The sequence below is a fragment of the Pungitius pungitius genome, chromosome 1, assembly GCF_949316345.1.
Source record: "Pungitius pungitius chromosome 1, fPunPun2.1, whole genome shotgun sequence".
NCBI classification, from domain to species: domain Eukaryota; kingdom Metazoa; phylum Chordata; class Actinopteri; order Perciformes; family Gasterosteidae; genus Pungitius; species Pungitius pungitius.
This window is the reverse complement of record NC_084900.1, coordinates 34,703,333-34,718,888: the sequence shown is the minus strand read 5'-3', so window position 1 is coordinate 34,718,888 and position 15,556 is coordinate 34,703,333. Positions and strand designations below refer to the sequence as shown.

General features: G+C 49.7%; 2 protein-coding genes across 5 annotated transcripts; one reads left to right on the top strand and one right to left on the bottom strand.

Annotated features, from left to right (window-relative positions):
* Positions 1-139: 139 nt before the first annotated feature.
* Positions 140-4,334, top strand: wasb (WASP actin nucleation promoting factor b). 2 transcript variants are annotated; one of them, XM_037479719.2, is made up of 11 exons: positions 140-330; positions 957-1,097; positions 1,221-1,307; positions 2,041-2,137; positions 2,435-2,464; positions 2,584-2,619; positions 2,713-2,911; positions 3,009-3,184; positions 3,277-3,848; positions 3,936-4,038; positions 4,128-4,334. In XM_037479719.2, exons 1-11 carry the CDS (start codon positions 229-231, stop codon positions 4,184-4,186), a joined length of 1,602 nt encoding a protein of 533 aa, XP_037335616.2. In that variant the 5' UTR covers positions 140-228; the 3' UTR covers positions 4,187-4,334. The 2 variants fall into 2 exon arrangements, with proteins under 2 accessions (XP_037335616.2, XP_037335615.2); XM_037479718.2 differs by having other exon boundaries at positions 2,041-2,146.
* On the bottom strand, positions 4,326-14,789 carry LOC119222812 (semaphorin-3F-like). Of its 3 annotated transcripts, XM_062565954.1 has the most exons (18): positions 14,351-14,789; positions 12,596-12,732; positions 9,709-9,869; positions 9,544-9,606; positions 9,317-9,436; positions 9,074-9,167; positions 8,835-8,954; positions 8,577-8,722; positions 8,375-8,489; positions 8,213-8,282; positions 7,964-8,108; positions 7,642-7,864; positions 7,464-7,552; positions 7,336-7,377; positions 7,087-7,244; positions 6,950-7,017; positions 6,733-6,860; positions 4,326-6,038 (listed from the first exon to the last, which is right to left on the bottom strand). In XM_062565954.1, exons 2-18 carry the CDS (start codon positions 12,705-12,707, stop codon positions 5,637-5,639), a joined length of 2,256 nt encoding a protein of 751 aa, XP_062421938.1. In that variant the 5' UTR covers positions 12,708-12,732; positions 14,351-14,789; the 3' UTR covers positions 4,326-5,636. The 3 variants fall into 3 exon arrangements, with proteins under 3 accessions (XP_062421938.1, XP_062421934.1, XP_062421936.1); XM_062565950.1 differs by having other exon boundaries at positions 6,950-7,244; XM_062565952.1 differs by lacking the exon at positions 14,351-14,789 and adding an exon at positions 14,223-14,350 and having other exon boundaries at positions 6,950-7,244.
* Positions 14,790-15,556: the final 767 nt, after the last annotated feature.

Here is a 15,556-nt window from a genome sequence, read left to right as displayed (position 1 = left end):
CGTGCGTGTGTGTGTGTGTGTGTGTGTGTGTGTGTGTGTGTGTGTGTGTGTGTGTGTGTGTGTGCGTGCGTGTGTGTGTGTGTGCGTGCGTGTGTGTGTGTGTGTGTGTGTGCGTGTGTGTGCGCGCGCTGAACACAGAAGAGAAACTTCCTCGACTCTACGGCTCAGCGGTGAGACGGACGCGCACATGAGCTCCAGAGAAGCCGAGCGGCACCTACGAGAGGGACCATGAGCCGCGGATCCAAAGCAAAGACAGAAAGCGTCCGGAGCTCGCTGCTGAGCTCGGAGGAGAACGAGCAGCTGGAGGAGCTGATGGGCAGAAGATGTGCTGTAAGTTCTGAGATGCCCCCCCTCCTCCGCAGGGATATGCTTAGCTGGTGTACTTGTTCAGACTCGTGTCCTTCCTTGTGGAGGAGTTTATTGGGACAGGGGACGGATGAGGCTTCCTTAATAGTGCTAAATAAAAAAGATTGAAAAGTCTTAACGCCTCATAACTTCCGTCTGTGTCTGCCTCATGGTGGTTGAACATCACATCCTGAACTCGAAATGTCTCCCACGTTCGCTGCTTTCTGTTCTGTTCTATTCTGCCGTTTTAGGAATTGTACATGATAAGTTCAATTTAATCTCTCACTTGGACTTATTAGCACGCCGATGCAGTTTAAAAGGAGCTGCTGACATTAGGTCATCAACAAAAAAAAAGAGGTAGCTGTAACAGGAAATGGTGGCTGAACCATTTTTAAAATTAGACTTTGTTGTTAGGTTTAGTTCTAAAGTAGAGCAGAAGTAGCTCCGTTCCAGCCGCTGAGACGGGCATTCTGCCTGCAGATGTGTCCGCCTGGTTAACGACTGAAATAGCGAGCCGACGGAAGACGGGGGGAAGTGAACCGTCACCACAGAACTGCATTATTTGCATGCGAACTACCAGTTTTAAGTGTTCATTTTGTCGTGCGCTCCAGTCCACGGCCACTGCCGTAGCACAGCTGTTCATGGCCCTGCCCCACAGTCCCTCCGCCTGGAGCCTGCAGCACACCGGGGTGGTGTGCTTCATCAAAGACAACCCGCAGCGCTCCTACTTCATACGGATGTTTGATTTGAAGGTGAGACGATTGAGCCATTTAAGGGCCCTCCTTAAACTGTCAATCAAATCACTGTGTCAGTGAGTAAGCCACAGCACACCATTGCTCACAAGAGGTCAACATGTTGAGCACGTTTCTCCACAGACGGGGAGGATGGTTTGGGAGCAGGAGATCTACAACCAGATCCTTTACTTCTCGCCGCAGAAGTACTTTCACACCTTTCCTGCGGACGTAAGCACGCCCTTGTTTGAGCTCGCCCTCAAGACGTTGGGGTTTCGAGTAATAATTTGATGCCCTGGCCCCTAGGTCCCATTTGATCACTAGGTCCCATTTGATCACTAGGTCCCATTTGATCACTAGGTCCCATTTGATCACTAGGTCTCATTTGATCACTAGGTCCCATTTGACCACTAGGTCCCATTTGATCACTAGGTCCCATTTGACCACTAGGTCCCATTTGACCACTAGGTCCCATTTGATCACTAGGTCTCATTTGATCACTAGGTCCCATTTGATCACTAGGTCCCATTTGACCACTAGGTCCCATTTGATCACTAGGTCCCATTTGACCACTAGGTCCCATTTGATCACTAGGTCCCATTTGACCACAAGGTCACATTTGATCACAAGGTCACATTTGATCACAAGGTCACATTTTACATTACATTACATGTCATTTAGCTGATGCTTTTATCCAAAGCGACTTACAATAAGTGCATTTCCACATAGAGATACAAACTCAGAACAACAAGTAACAAGAAAGTACAATTTTCATCAAATAAGCAGTTTCAAAACATGTTATAGAAAAGTGCCATTATAAGTACAATTTAAGTGCTACCATTTGTTAGTGCTACGGTTTGCTAGTGTTTTAGTCAAAAATAGTGTTTTAGTCAAACATTTGACCACGAGGTCACGCATACTGTTGATAAAACATCCCTTGTCTGTTCCTTACACGCCGACGCAGGACTGTCAAGTCGGGCTGAACTTTGCTGCACAACAGGAAGCAGAAGCCTTCCACGATGCTGTCGAGGAGAAAATCAACCAGAGACACAACCGTCAAGGTCAGAAAGGTCAGGCACACCCCTTGGATGAGTATTCATAGCACAAAATGAATGCAAAGACTCATCAACGTTTTTGTGTTTTTATAGGCTCGGGATGATTTTGTGTTGCAGTATGATAACCAGTGAACAGAGAATGTAACACATAGACAATGTTAAATAATGGACAATTGGCAGTTCATTAATTCATTCTTGAATCAAAACTCAAGATAAATATTTCAACTGCATTTGTAGATGAATAAATATTTTGTTATGGTTTACGTCTCAAAATGGTTTCTCTCACTTCCTTGTTGTTGACAGATAAGAAACAGCGCCCCCTGCCGCCCAGTGGTAAATAACAACGAACTCCAGGACTGAACATTAAAATGAATCCCATCATGCGCGTCACAAACTGTAAGAGTAAACGTATTCCTCTCTTTCTTTTCTTTCTTCTCTTTTGTGCGCTGTAGATAGATCTCCCCTGCCTCCACCGCCACCAGAAAAAGGTGCATAAACGTTTTCTACCTGTAACTTTTTCCACCACCGACGACGTGTGCAATGAAATAATAACCACACTGCTTGTGCGCCGTCTCTCCAAGCGTCCCCTGTTAGCCCCGGTTCTCTTCAAATGTCCACCATGGAGATCCAGAACCCCGACATCAATTCTTCACGCTACCGCTCCATGCCTTCCCCCGCTGCTTCCTTAGGTCTGACCGGCAAAGGGAAGAAGGACAAGAAGAAAGGCAAAAAGGGGCCCAAATTCTCCAAAGCGGACATAGGGGCACCCAGCGGGTTTAAGTGAGCGCTTGCCTCGACGTCGCACGTTGAAGTTCAGACGACACCGAGAGAGGATTTGGTTTTTTTTTTTTTTTTTACTGTGTTTCCTTCCTGTCAGGCACGTCAGCCACGTCGGCTTTGATCCCAACAACATCGACCCCGACCTGTTGAATCTGCTCTCCCAAGCCGGAATAGGCGAAGATGAGATGAAGGACGAAAAGACCTCGCAGCTCATCTTCAACGTCATCGAGCAGTCCGGAGGCATGGAGGCGGTCAAGCGGGAGGTGAACAGAGGTCAGGAATGGCTCTCCCTTTGATTTGTTTTGTGGGGGGTGCTCTTCTACACCTTCCGTTGATTTGCTGTGCATGTTTTGGGGTTTTTATAGCTGCCGGAGCACCACCACCTCCACCTGGCAGACAGGGACCTCTGCCTCCTGTGCCGGGCTCCTCCGCTCCCACCCCTCCGCCTCCGCGGGGCCGCTCCGGCCCCCTGCCCCCCCTGCCGGGCCAGTCCCCTCGAGGGCTCCCGTCTCCCGCTCGAGGAGCGGTGCCACCCCCGCCGCCTCCGGCAGCGAGCAGAGGTGGCGTCCCACCGCCACCAGCCCACTCCGCGCCTTCTCAGTATCCCTCAGCGCCGCCCGCAAAGTCCTCGCACAACCTGCCGCCGCCCCCTCCGCCCAGCCAGCAGCGCTCCTCGGGCCTCCCACCTCCTCCTCTTCCATCCACGCCCAGCAGAGGCGGCGGCGGCGGAGGGCCTCCTCCTCCTCCTCCTCCTCCGCCACCTCCACCCCCCGTTTCTTCAAATTTCCCACCTCCTCCTTTGCCTGTCTCCGGGGGGCTGCCACCACCACCGCCACCTGCCCCTGTCTCCGGAGGAAGAGGAGGAGGAGGAGGAGGAGGAGAAGAGCCCAGAGGAGCTCTGCTGGATCAGATTCGACTGGGAAAGAAGCTCAAAAACGTAACGCAAGCGTCTCCATGGCTCCAAGTCTCCGTCGATGCGCTTCTGTAGCGGATGTTCATGCTCAAACCCTTGTGTGTATTTCAGGTGATAGACACACCCGATGCGCCCCCCCCGGAGTCCAGCGAGGGCATCGTCGGTGCTCTCATGTCGGTCATGCAGAAGAGGAGCAAGGCCATCCATTCCTCCGGTAAATATTTGAACATGAACTGCACCCAACGTGAAGGTAGAGTGGAGCGAGAAGGACCCACGCTTCTTTGTGTCTGTCCTCCCCCCCAGATGAAAGTGAAGATGACGGTGGGGATGACGATGAAGATGACGACGAATGGGATGACTGATGGTGAAGCTCGTGTCTGTTTTGAACTGATAGAATTCTTAATTTTAATTATTGAATTTCAAGCTGAATAATAAAACTGGAATGTGACTTGAGATCAAACCAACTTAATTTAAAAAACGTCAACGTGAAAGAAAACAAGAGATTTTTGAAACGTTTTATGTATTTGTTCAAACGTTCCAGTGTAGGTTCATCCTGTTTAAAGCACTGTGTTGCTCACAATGACGGTGAATGGTGACTCCGACTAGAAAACAAACCTCGTTTGTTACGCTTCCACTAAAAAGAGCAATTTGTAAAGTCTGGAAATACAGCATATGACAAAAAAAACATCAATACTACATCTGAGCCAGTTCTATTCCCAGGCTTATAATGACATTCTGTACATTAAAAAAAAGTCCTTTTTCATTACCTCATACATCTGTGCAAAGATCCCAAATTCCCTCAAATACGAACACCAACAAAGTGCATAACTGGAAGATTACTGTATGCTAAACATATCCTCAACATACTGAGCACAGGACAGTAACATGACAAAACCAATGGAATTAGTTCAACAGAATACTTTACACCTTACAAACATTACACACCAAGTAAAATGTACAACTTGCAACAAACAAAACATATGCATGCAACATATGCATTTATATCAACTTCATACAGTACAAGTGTAATCCAATGACCATATATATTATATTCACAATCAATATATTACATTTCTGTTTCAAGGTATTTGACAGTCCCATACCTGTGGTTCTGCACGTTGAAGCCTAGTAACTACTAAATGTGATCCATCCCAACAACCATCCAAAATCTAACAATCAGCTGACAGAAAATGTCAGTTATAAGAAAATGACGCCTAAAATACAGACAGTAAGCAAAGAATGATGTTGGGAAAACCACTTTTTGGTTGTTCTTTTTCTTTGCCCTAAAATCAATTTTCCACCATGATTCTCAAGTGAATGAAGCACTTGTTACGGTTCAAAACAACTATAATAGGTTGAAATTGGCATATTTTTTCTAATTCCCATTATGAAAATAAAATGTGAATATCATTGTGTGCGCAGACGCTAGCAGATTGATTCATTCTCAAAAGCTTGATGTTTCTTCTCAAAATGGAAAAGAAATATAAAAAAAACATCCTCCTATGAACTGCTCTATGTATGGGTGACCATAATACTCCTCTATCACATCTATAAATTGATTTGAAAGTCAAACTACCACAATCTAATACCCGAAAAAATAAAAAAAAATGTACGCTATTCTTTGGGAAGTGGTCACAAATGACCCTAAAATATACCGACACTTACCAAACCACAGATATAGTACTTCAGCAACAGCATGACAGCATCACCTGCCTAACGAACACAGGTGACACACAAACATGCACGTCAAACACAAAAGTCCACCGTAAAACGTCCACACCGGCCCGCGCTGGACGCCGCCCGCTCCGTACTCTAGCCGAGGCCTTGGTCCTGGCCCTCCGTGTGCCTGCGGCTGGTGCGCTTGCGCTGCTGCTGCTGCTGCTGCTTGGGACTGAGTTTCTCCCAGTAGGACTGGCAGTACTGGTTGATCAGCCTTATCTCAGGCGGGAACGGCGTGGAGACGAGGGACGACTGCTGGCGCGTCCCCGCTTGGAGGGTCTTGGGCTCGTCGTCCTCGCCGCCGCCGTCGTCCACGTCCTGCTCGGTGAGAGCCAAGACGATGTCTCGGTCCAGGATGCGCAGCGCCACGCGGGCCACCGTGTGCTTGAAGTTGTTCTCCGTGGCGAGGCAGTGGTACAGCCCGGCGTCCGATTGGTTGAGAGATTTCAGCAGGATGCCGTGGTTGGTCTTGAGGACACCTCCCACGCGGGTCAGCTGCACAAAGGGGAATGAAACAGTGTTTATCGCTCTGAGACCAGTGTGGGACTATGTGTGTGTGGGTGTGGGTGTGGATGCTGCAAATTTAATGAGGACGTTGATATATCTGTCCTATTAGCTGTAGCTAGTAGCTAGTTAGCTTAGCTCAGCTTAAAGATTGGAGTAAGGGGGGAACAGTTAGAAACTGTAAGTTGTCAAAATCCATAGACAAGCTATTTAATCAACATGGCACATCTGGTACTTTATCCTACGCCCAACATAGGTTAAAATAGTTAGTAGCCACCAAACGTGTATCACATTTGATCAGTCTAGAGAAAAAATAGTCCCCCTACGTGCATGTAAACAGCATTTGGTCCCGCTCCATCTCATTCACTCACATCGCTCATGACGTCCACCTTAATTGTCCGGTTGCGAAAGCTCGCATTGCCTCAAAACAAAAAACCATCATTTGAGGAATTTATGGGGGTTTTGTGGCAATCGCAAACCGAGCTAAAAGCTCAAATGTCAACAAAAGGTCGCGCAAAATCTAACCTACTACTACTTTAAATGCGCAGTGATATGGAACGCTCAGGCAACGTCAACAGAAACTGTACATTATCGCTAAATGAGAAATGTCCTCATCGAACTCAAATCTCCCAAAATGTCAAACTATTGCTTCAACGTTTCCCGGAATGCGAGTGCTCCTCCTCACCAGTTTCCTCTTGCCCTCCCCCTGGAAGAGCCACTTGACGGAGGCCTGGGGGGAGCGAGGCTGACATTCCAAGAAGGTGCTGCTGCCCTCCACCCCGAACTGCACCGTTTCCCTCAGACGTTTCTCCACTGCGCGGCCAGAGAGAGGGAGAGAAAAATACAGAATTTGATGTGTACCTGAAGAATAAAAAATAATAAATGAAAAGGCAAAAACCCACCTTTGGCGTTAAAGCCCCTGCACTGCCTCAGCGGGTCGCCGTGCTTCACATCCTGTCGTCTGCTCCTCCTGAGGAAAAGAAGGATCAGAATTAAGAACCAACACACACGGCTGGGAGGGGGGGGGGGGTCGACTGACCTCTTGGTCGACGGGGTGAACGCGGAGCAGCTCTCTCCGTCCCAGGCGCAGTAGGGGTCTCGGGCCAGACAGCAGTCGGAGCAGGCCCTGCCGTACACACCGCAGCGGTGCAGCGACACCTGGGTCAGCCCCGCGTCCGAGGACACGTACAGCTGTTGCTGCACGCCACCAAAGGAAAAAGAAAAAATATAGTGTGATTGTGTGGTTTGGTTGATGCACTGAAATGGAGATTTGTCCGAGTGGGCTTACTCTTTTAGAGGATAACTTCATGGTTTTGACTGAAGCCCTGGACTGTAAATGAATAAAATAACAAAAAAGGACAAATTAAAATACAAGCCCCTTTTTAAAATCTTTGAGTATCACATATTCAGACATACCCGGAAAACCTCCACTTCCTCTAGAGTCAGTTCCTCCATGCTGGTCGGGTCCTTTGGCAACACGATAACCTTCTGGACAGTGCCCCGATCTACAGGTGAAAGGAATCCTGTGTGAGACCCACATGTCTCTCATGCAATAACTACCTCCGAGAGCCTCCCTGTCCTGCAGCCGTCCCACCTGTCCCCAGGAAGAGGACCTCGTAGCGTCCATCCACGGCATCCACCTGATCCACCACCAGGGCGGTGAAGCGGTAGTCCACGCCGGTCCTCACCACCAGGGGCCGCCGGTGGATGGGGTAAACCGGGTGGATCATGAGGGGATGGGCTCGGATGAAATTCACAGCCTCGTCCGAAAAGTTCTTGGAGGATCGGATGCCGGGAGTGAAGGTGCCTCCCGGACACTGGACGGGGAAGAAAGGAGAGGCGGAGCAGTCAATTTGGGGGAGGGGGGGGGTCTGGATTTTAGATTTCGCCTCGGAGATAACGGGACCGAAACGTACCGTCCCGGGCCGCGGGTAGGGAATCTTGCCGGTGTACTCGGTCCATTGGTAGTTGTGTCCGTGCTTGTGGGCAAACGGCCCGTTGAAGACGTTGCGGATGTCCGCCATGGAGTACACGCAGACGGCCGAGCCCTTGAACACGGAGCTAGAGCAGAAGCAGACAAACCAAGGTGGGGTTTATTTTGATCTAAAGAAGTGAAGTTCGAGAGGCGAATCGATCGGAGGGGGGGCCTACCGAAGACCACTCACCCCGCTGTGGTGAAGAGAGCGTACACCATGGGGTTCCGCTCATCCTGTGTGGGCTGAATGAACACATCTCCTGGAAGAAAATCAAAAGGCCGACATCAAAGGGAGCCGCGCTTAAAAATGCTGTCGGTTTCACTCGGCGCAGAGACGGGGTTTTTTTCTCACGTAGTTCATCGAATCGCGTCTCCACCCCGTCTTCTCCAATCACCGAGCAGACGAGGCGGGCCTTCAGGAACGTCGTCCAGCGGTTCACCAGGGACTTCTGGCCCCCCTCGTCGTTCTAGACAGGAAGGAAAATTAGGCCACGGGCTCAACGAGCGCAGCTGCGCTTCTCTCGCTAGGGGGGGGGGGGCGGTTCGGGGCTCACCAGGCACACCCTTCCCACCCGGGCCAGAACGCTGGGGCTCGCCCCGCCGCTGGAGTCCAGGCTCTTCTCGCGGAAGAAGAAGTAAAGCTTGTCGTCGTTCCTTTCTGCACTGTCGGGGATTTGCTGGATCTGAACAAACACGGGCTCTGGAGGAGGAACACGGGGACGGGATTTGAGGGCGAGAGGTCGTCGAATAACAAGGGGGGGGGGGAACCGTGAACTGTAATCAAAACCACGTCTCCCTGCTCGCTTACTCACCGTTGAGCCACCTGGAGTCGTACTGCTCCGTCCTGATGGCCGTTCTCCCTCCCATGGTCCTGAACAGCACGGCGTCCGTACTCATGAAGTCGATATGGACCCCCGCATACAGGTTACCATCTGCAAAGCGGGGGGAGGGGGGGGGCGCAACGACACAACAGAAATGTGAGACCTTTCGTAGGACATGGAATTTGATCAGGTTTTGTGTGTGTGTGTGGGGGGGGGGTTTAGCTTCTCACCGATCAGGACGGCAATGTTCTCCTGTTTGGGATCATAGGAACATTTCCCCTTCCCTGAATCCACGTACCCAGGGACCAGCCTAAACAGGTAGTCCTGCAGGGACGGCGTGCAGAAAAACAGGAGAGCACAAACAAATCAGTGTCCTAGTTTGTAGTCCTGAATTATTTATCAGGTCCGGCCGCTGAGGGATTTTCCCTGTAAATCCCGCTCGGGGGGGGAACCGTAAATGTCTCTGTGTTCACCTCCGCCCTCCAGCCTCTGTTGATGAATGTGCAGATGGGCTGGTACGCCCCCGTTCCACAGGTGTACAGGTGGGTGCGGTTCCACGGCTCTATGAGCCGCACAAAGTTGGCACATTCCCCCTGGACAAAGAGGACGGGAGACAAATGTGGGTCGAGCATTTTCCTTGTCCCGTCTTGTCTTATTTTTGGTTTTGTTCAAAGAACAGGATGCGAATACGTGATCTCACCTGTCTTCCCTTTCCTGTCATCTGACATTCTCCCTTTCTCTTAGCAGATGCCGGCCAGTGGATCTGTATTTTTGAAGAAGCAAAAAAAAATAAAAACAGGACCATGGCATTGTGAGACCTAATGCCAGGTGGATTCATGAAAAAGGCCGGGCTGTGTGTACGCACGATGAGCGGCTCCTTGTTGACGTTGTGCATGTCCAGAGCCACCAGGTACTCGCGGCTGCCCAGGTACAGACGGCCCTGATCCTGATCCATCAGGAGGATGCGGTAGTCGCTGGTGTTGAAGGAGAAACTGAAAGGCCGCGCTGCCCTCGTGTCCAAAAGCTCTGTGTGAAAAGTGTTGCTTTTTTTAAAAAACACACCATTTTTTTCACCATTTGGGAAAAACCGACAGCAGGGGGAGCAAAGGTTACCTCTCAAAGCCTTGTCCCATAATTCCCTTTATGCCTTTAACATGTTTCATGAACCACCCGGCGCCACAAGCCATCTTCCCCTCACACTTCTTTTCTGGAAAATGTGTGTCACTGATTTAACACAACCCAACTTGGAGCATTTTAAGAAACATTTTTTCCTTTTAAGATCTCAATATTTCATGTGTCCTGACCGGCTGATTGAGTTTAAGGCGCCACGCGCCCCGCAGAGTTAGACGAAAAAAGCGACTCCCTTAGGAAACGCGGCCAGTGGAACCCGGGGCTGATTCTTCACATCGGGATTGGGTTCAGCAGAGCGTGACCTGTTAAGACACGCTACAGGGGGAAAATGTTGCTCCTTTCTTTTCTTTTTCTCCTGAAACCTTTTGATTGCACAACTTTCATCAGGCCGCGAGAAAAAACCTCTTTTCATCCACGTAACAAGCAACGCGCCCTTCTGTGGCATCACGGGAGAGATATTGACCCCCATATGTGCTCACGCTGGGACACAGCTGAGGCCTGTCAAAGACAGCAGGCTTATATATCGACAAATGTTCTCAGAGACCCTCAGAAGCCAGCTTAAGGGGGGTTGGGATTCAGGAGGAAGCACAATCTTTATTTACATCAAAGCGTCTCCCATCTTCCTTTTTGGAGGGTCACCGTGAACAGGATGCAGCCACGGTGCGGAACTAAAATAGGGCGACGCGGTCGGATCTCCGGAACGACACGGGATGGAGCCGCTGGTGGGGGGGGGGGGGAGGTCCGGTTCTGTTCCTGAGGGGTAAACACAGGATAACAAGCCTCTGGCCGAGCCCCAGTGGGCCATAGTGGATCCACTCGACGGGCTAAATGGAGAAACATCACACCCCTGTACATGTCTCCGTTCTCCCCAAAATAGCAAACAATGCACTGCCATCATCTGGTAAACATTCGGGCAGACACTTGTCTTCCCCCCCCACCCCCCCGACTGCATTCTGACAGGGACAGGGAAACACTGGGAAGGACACGCGCGATTGACGTAGGCTACTACAAGCCACTATGAGCTCTCACGTTACAGCTCACGCCAACATATTGTCACTAAAGCACTAATGACCGCTGCCGTTTAGTCCCAGGAAAATCTGCAGCATGACGCCGGCCTTCTCAAACACGGCTTCAGTTACGCTGCACATTTTGCTCTGCAGCAGCGCCGACTAATTCCATCAGAAGGAGACTCGGTCGGCCCCTTTGAAGTCTGCATAACTGACACAACTTCCCTGCAACAGAGGAAACAATACGAGCTCCCAGTGCCCTGGAGGCCTCCTGTAACCCCCACCGACCCCTCCCTCAGGGTGTCAATCAGGCCGGGTCATTCGCTCGGAACAGTCACATGTCCTCCAGCCGGCCCAAAGCCTCCTCCACAGGCGCCCCCGCGGACAAAGGAGCTCGCTGTCGCAAACAATGGACAATAAAACCTTGGAGGGGCAGAAAACAGCCGGGGAGTCATTTTTTCTTTGGTATTAGGGGGAGGGGTCGCCCGGGGGTCTTTCAACGCGGCTGCTTTATCTTCATGATCGAAACAATTCAAACTAATATTTCAGCACCCCAGTGCCGCTCTGTGCAGATGTGAATTCCTGCATCTTAAAAAAAAAAAATTAAAAATGGGGAAGGAGCTCAATCAAGGTCAGGACCAAACTTGTGTAATTAGTCAGACTACCACTTTGTGCACCCTGCTGCTGCAAAGAAACACACACTGGTGTTTATAAGCTGTTTACTGCAAGAGGATTTGTGTAAAAGGTCACATAAAAATGCACCCAATCCCTCTGTCGAGCCGCAGGCAGCTGTTTTCAGTCGCCTCCCAAGTCCCCGATTCCCAGCACAGATCTCACGATCAGCTTCGGCCCCTAATCTGCGTCAGATGTGTCCCGTCCGCATGGTGCGAAATGGGAACTCTTTCTCCGTTGAAAACCAAGCAGCTGAAGGCAAGACACCAAACCAAACAAAGTGAGGCCCGCCTGGATGCGAGCTGCGGATTCCTACCTACGGCTTCTCCAGGCGCCACGCGTGTGCGTGCACGTTCCCGTGTGCAGGTGGGCTTGAAGTGTGCAACGCGATAGGGATGCAAAGATAAGTGTAATCATCCTGCATTGTTTTGTTCAAAAGGTGTCAGCCACATATTTGTAACATGAATCAGTGAGAACAAAAAAAAAATCACACATCGCTGCAACGTTTTCTTTTTTCTTTTCTTTTTTTTAAGGACTTATAAAGCTCTACAACATGGTTGTAGCTTTTGAGATCGGGTTTCAGCTGTTTCCTTCCCGAAGTCATCACGTCAGACTTCAAAAACAAAGAGCAAATGACAGGTCAGACTCAAGTGCGTTTGGGGTTTTTAGGGTGTGGGCAGAGACTTTGTCCGAGGGCACTACCAGTAACAAACCCCACGTAACATCCACCTTTTGTTTGCAGCGTTGCACTGTTTGACATGTGGCAGGAAATAGCCTCTTCGCATACGTTCACAAGGAGGAAACATAACCGCGAGGGGTGGGGGTGTGGGGTGTGGGGGGGGGGCGAGCTTACGTGCGCGCTGAGTGACTTAGTGGGAGAAGCCAAACAAGTGAAAGAAAACTATTAAGAGCGGCCTTTTTAGTTAATCTGTAGCAGCTCACCTTTGAAGGAGAGGCGGATCCGCGGAGCCGACTGCTGCAGGGCCGAGCCTCGGTAAACACACAGGGCCAGCAGGAGGAGCTGGGCGCCAGATGCTGCCATGGTAACAGCCATGCAGGTAGCCCACGGAGATCTAAATCTGGACGAAGAAAAGACAGAGCAATGAACTATTATTACGGTCGTTATCATCATCACAGAGAAGTGCAAGGCGAAAAGAAAAAAGAAAAGAGAAGAGACTGACGGCGTCTCTCGCTCTCTCTGATCTCTGTGATCAGAAGTTTGGCCTGCAGCGAGCTCTGCGCTTTGGCAGGAGAGAACAACGTCCAAATGTTCACACCCGCCCTGGAAAATGTGACAGCCCTATCACTTATTTAAGGTGTAAATGCAGTGAGGTGTGTGCCTGAGACTATATAACGGTATTTGCATGAGCCGTCTAAACACTTTCTTTGACATATTGCATTTTTTTGAAGCATATATTTCACGCACTTTTTCCTAGACAACTAAATGAATCAAGAGTCTGGTGCCCATCAGGGATTCCCGGCGTCTCGCTCTCTTTCATCGGCGTATCGACGCGCTTCCCAGGAGTCGACGAGGGGAAATACGTGACAGTTCAAAGAAAACAGGTATTCCTCGGCTCAGACAACTCCTGACAGTTTTAGGGGTGTCGAAACGTGGTCCAACTGTTAGGCCTTAACTTAACTGCATTCATTATGCATCTGCACTTTGCATATAAATTATGAATACTAAAAGCTGAGTCCACAACATCCATTAAATTGTCTCCCTGAAGGTGTGCTTTGCTCGGGCCATGAGCCATGCCAGGGGCTTTTCTTTTTCTCATAAGGCCCCCCCTCAATGGGCACACGCTACAAGCCTCCAAATGGGGGCTTTTAGGGGGAGACGTTCCGGGGGAAACACTAGGGAGATTTTACGAAACACATTAGGGTTCACAATAGAGCATTCATTTTTGTAAAAATATTGCGAAATGAGTGGCGTTCCCAACATTTAGCGAGGAAAGACAAGAGGACAGGGGGGGGGGCATATATCTGCTCATCAGGGTCCTGGATCCCTCCTCCTTCTATTAAGCACGTTATATTCACTGTGGATAACTCCATGAGCCGGGTCATCAGAAGTGACATACACATTGAATCACGTGTATTTGTCACTTCAATATTAAATATTAAATTAATCATTGCAGCCCATCACAAAAAAAAATAAATAAACACAGTCAGTAATTATTCAAAATTAGCTTATTGGACTACGAAAACAGCATAAAAATGTTTAAATCCATATTTGGATTTTTCTTTTAAAAGAAAGAAAAAAGGGCAAAATAGGACTTAATGGTTATAAAAAGATCAAACTCGTTGTATTTCATCTTGCTATATTTAAATGGGGATAGGTCAATAAATGACGGGCTCCTATTCCCTTTAACGGTGTAAGACATACTGTTTGATGGCCTGGTTGGACTTTGAGGTGTTTGAAGGATATTTCCACTGGTCTCCGTGCAGGCTGGGTCACCTATTAAAGTTCAGCTGTAATAACATGCTTTCCCTTTAAAATACATGTATGTGTATATATATATGTATATATAATTATGGGATTTAAATAACCTAGTTCTCTCTGCGCACTTACCTGGTAACTCCACACCCACAAACAGGAGCCGAAACAAACGCTCCACGTCCGCGTCGCGGACCAACGGCGGGACCGGGCACCAAGTTAGAAGTTAAAACACCGCGGGGGAAGAAGTTGAAATGTCCTACCCTTTGCCTTTCCCCCCCCCCCCCCCCAGCTACGCCGCTGACGTCCCGAGCGGAGAGAAGGGAAGCAAAAGTTGCTGCGCCTCTTTTGGAGCCGTGTTGGAGGAAAAATTAAACAATCCGATGGCTTCACAAATTCCTTTTGAAGGAGAAAAGAGAGCGAGAACGAGAGAGAGGAAGGGGGAGGGAGGGAGGGAGGGGGGGGCTAATATGCCGACGGGTTTTCTTCCAGGCAACACATTAAAAAAACATTTTTTTTAAAAAGTGATCCCTGAACGTTTGTTCCAGTCTCCCACAAAAAAAAGAGAAAAGTTGAAGCCCGGAGGGCGGCGGGCATCCCCCCCGGGGTGTGAGTCCGCTGGTCGCTCCTGGGGAGGCGTGTTTGCGAGTGAACCAAGAGACGAGGTGCAGGTGGAGGAGAGAGAGAGGCTGTCTCACCCTGCTGTCCTCTCCCTTCTGTTCTGCCCCCACCCAGCCTGCTCTCTCCTGTTGGCCCACAGCAGCATTGGACCAAACCTCTTGGTACGCCATATGGGTATGATTAACCCTGTCGCTGCTGGGGGGGGGGGGTTGTTTCACACATTGCTCCCCTCTCTAACTACTGTAAACTGCTCTTCATCCTTTTTTTTTTGCAAACTTGAAGCTGAATAAGTCAGTTTCCGTTTTAATATAATTTGTGTTTTTCTCACGCAACAGAGGGTGGGGGGCAGGGTCTATTCTCATGCGCGATTCAGGGGCTGCGATCCACCATTAAAGGGGGGAGTCGGCTGAGCCTCCCGGACAATGTCACCGTTCCTCCTCTTGGCTCCGCGTGAGAGCCTGGTCACCCGAAGAGAAGATTCCTGGGATTCCTGCGTGGCTTTCTCTGGAGCCCATGACAACGGTGACAAAGCAACCCGGCTGTGGGGGGGGGGTATGGGACTGGACGTAAAGGACACCCGTCCTGTTAACGGAGCCCTTGGAATTAAAACAGCTCTCGGGGCTCCTCACATCGCTACCGGCTTTGTGGCGAGCCGTGACGCAGTGTTCCACAGTAACTGTACCAAGGCCGAGTGGGAATGTATTCTGAGCCCCCCGCGGGCCCGGCGTGACAGTCCGATACAATAAGTAAGTAAGTCAAATTTATTTGTACAGCGCTTTTCACAGACAAGGTCACAAAGTGCTTTACAATGTGCATAGACATTAAAACAGTCAATATAAAAAACAAAT

What these genes read in the sequence shown, in the direction of transcription:
- wasb (XM_037479718.2), top strand. Translation starts at nt 229, where the DNA reads ATGAGCCGCGGATCCAAAGCAAAGACAGAAAGCGTCCGGAGCTCGCTG. An exon ending in TCCACCGCCACCAGAAAAAG is followed by an intron (nt 2,620 to 2,712) that starts GTGCATAAACGT and finishes CGTCTCTCCAAG; the next exon opens with CGTCCCCTGTTAGCCCCGGT. An exon ending in GGGGCACCCAGCGGGTTTAA is followed by an intron (nt 2,912 to 3,008) that starts GTGAGCGCTTGC and finishes CCTTCCTGTCAG; the next exon opens with GCACGTCAGCCACGTCGGCT.
- LOC119222812 (XM_062565950.1), bottom strand. Translation starts at nt 12,707, where the DNA reads ATGGCTGTTACCATGGCAGCATCTGGCGCCCAGCTCCTCCTGCTGGCC. An exon ending in GATCCGCCTCTCCTTCAAAG is followed by an intron (nt 9,870 to 12,595) that starts GTGAGCTGCTAC and finishes CTTTTCACACAG; the next exon opens with AGCTTTTGGACACGAGGGCA. An exon ending in GCTCTCTTCACCACAGCGGG is followed by an intron (nt 8,109 to 8,212) that starts GTGAGTGGTCTT and finishes CTTCTGCTCTAG; the next exon opens with CTCCGTGTTCAAGGGCTCGG.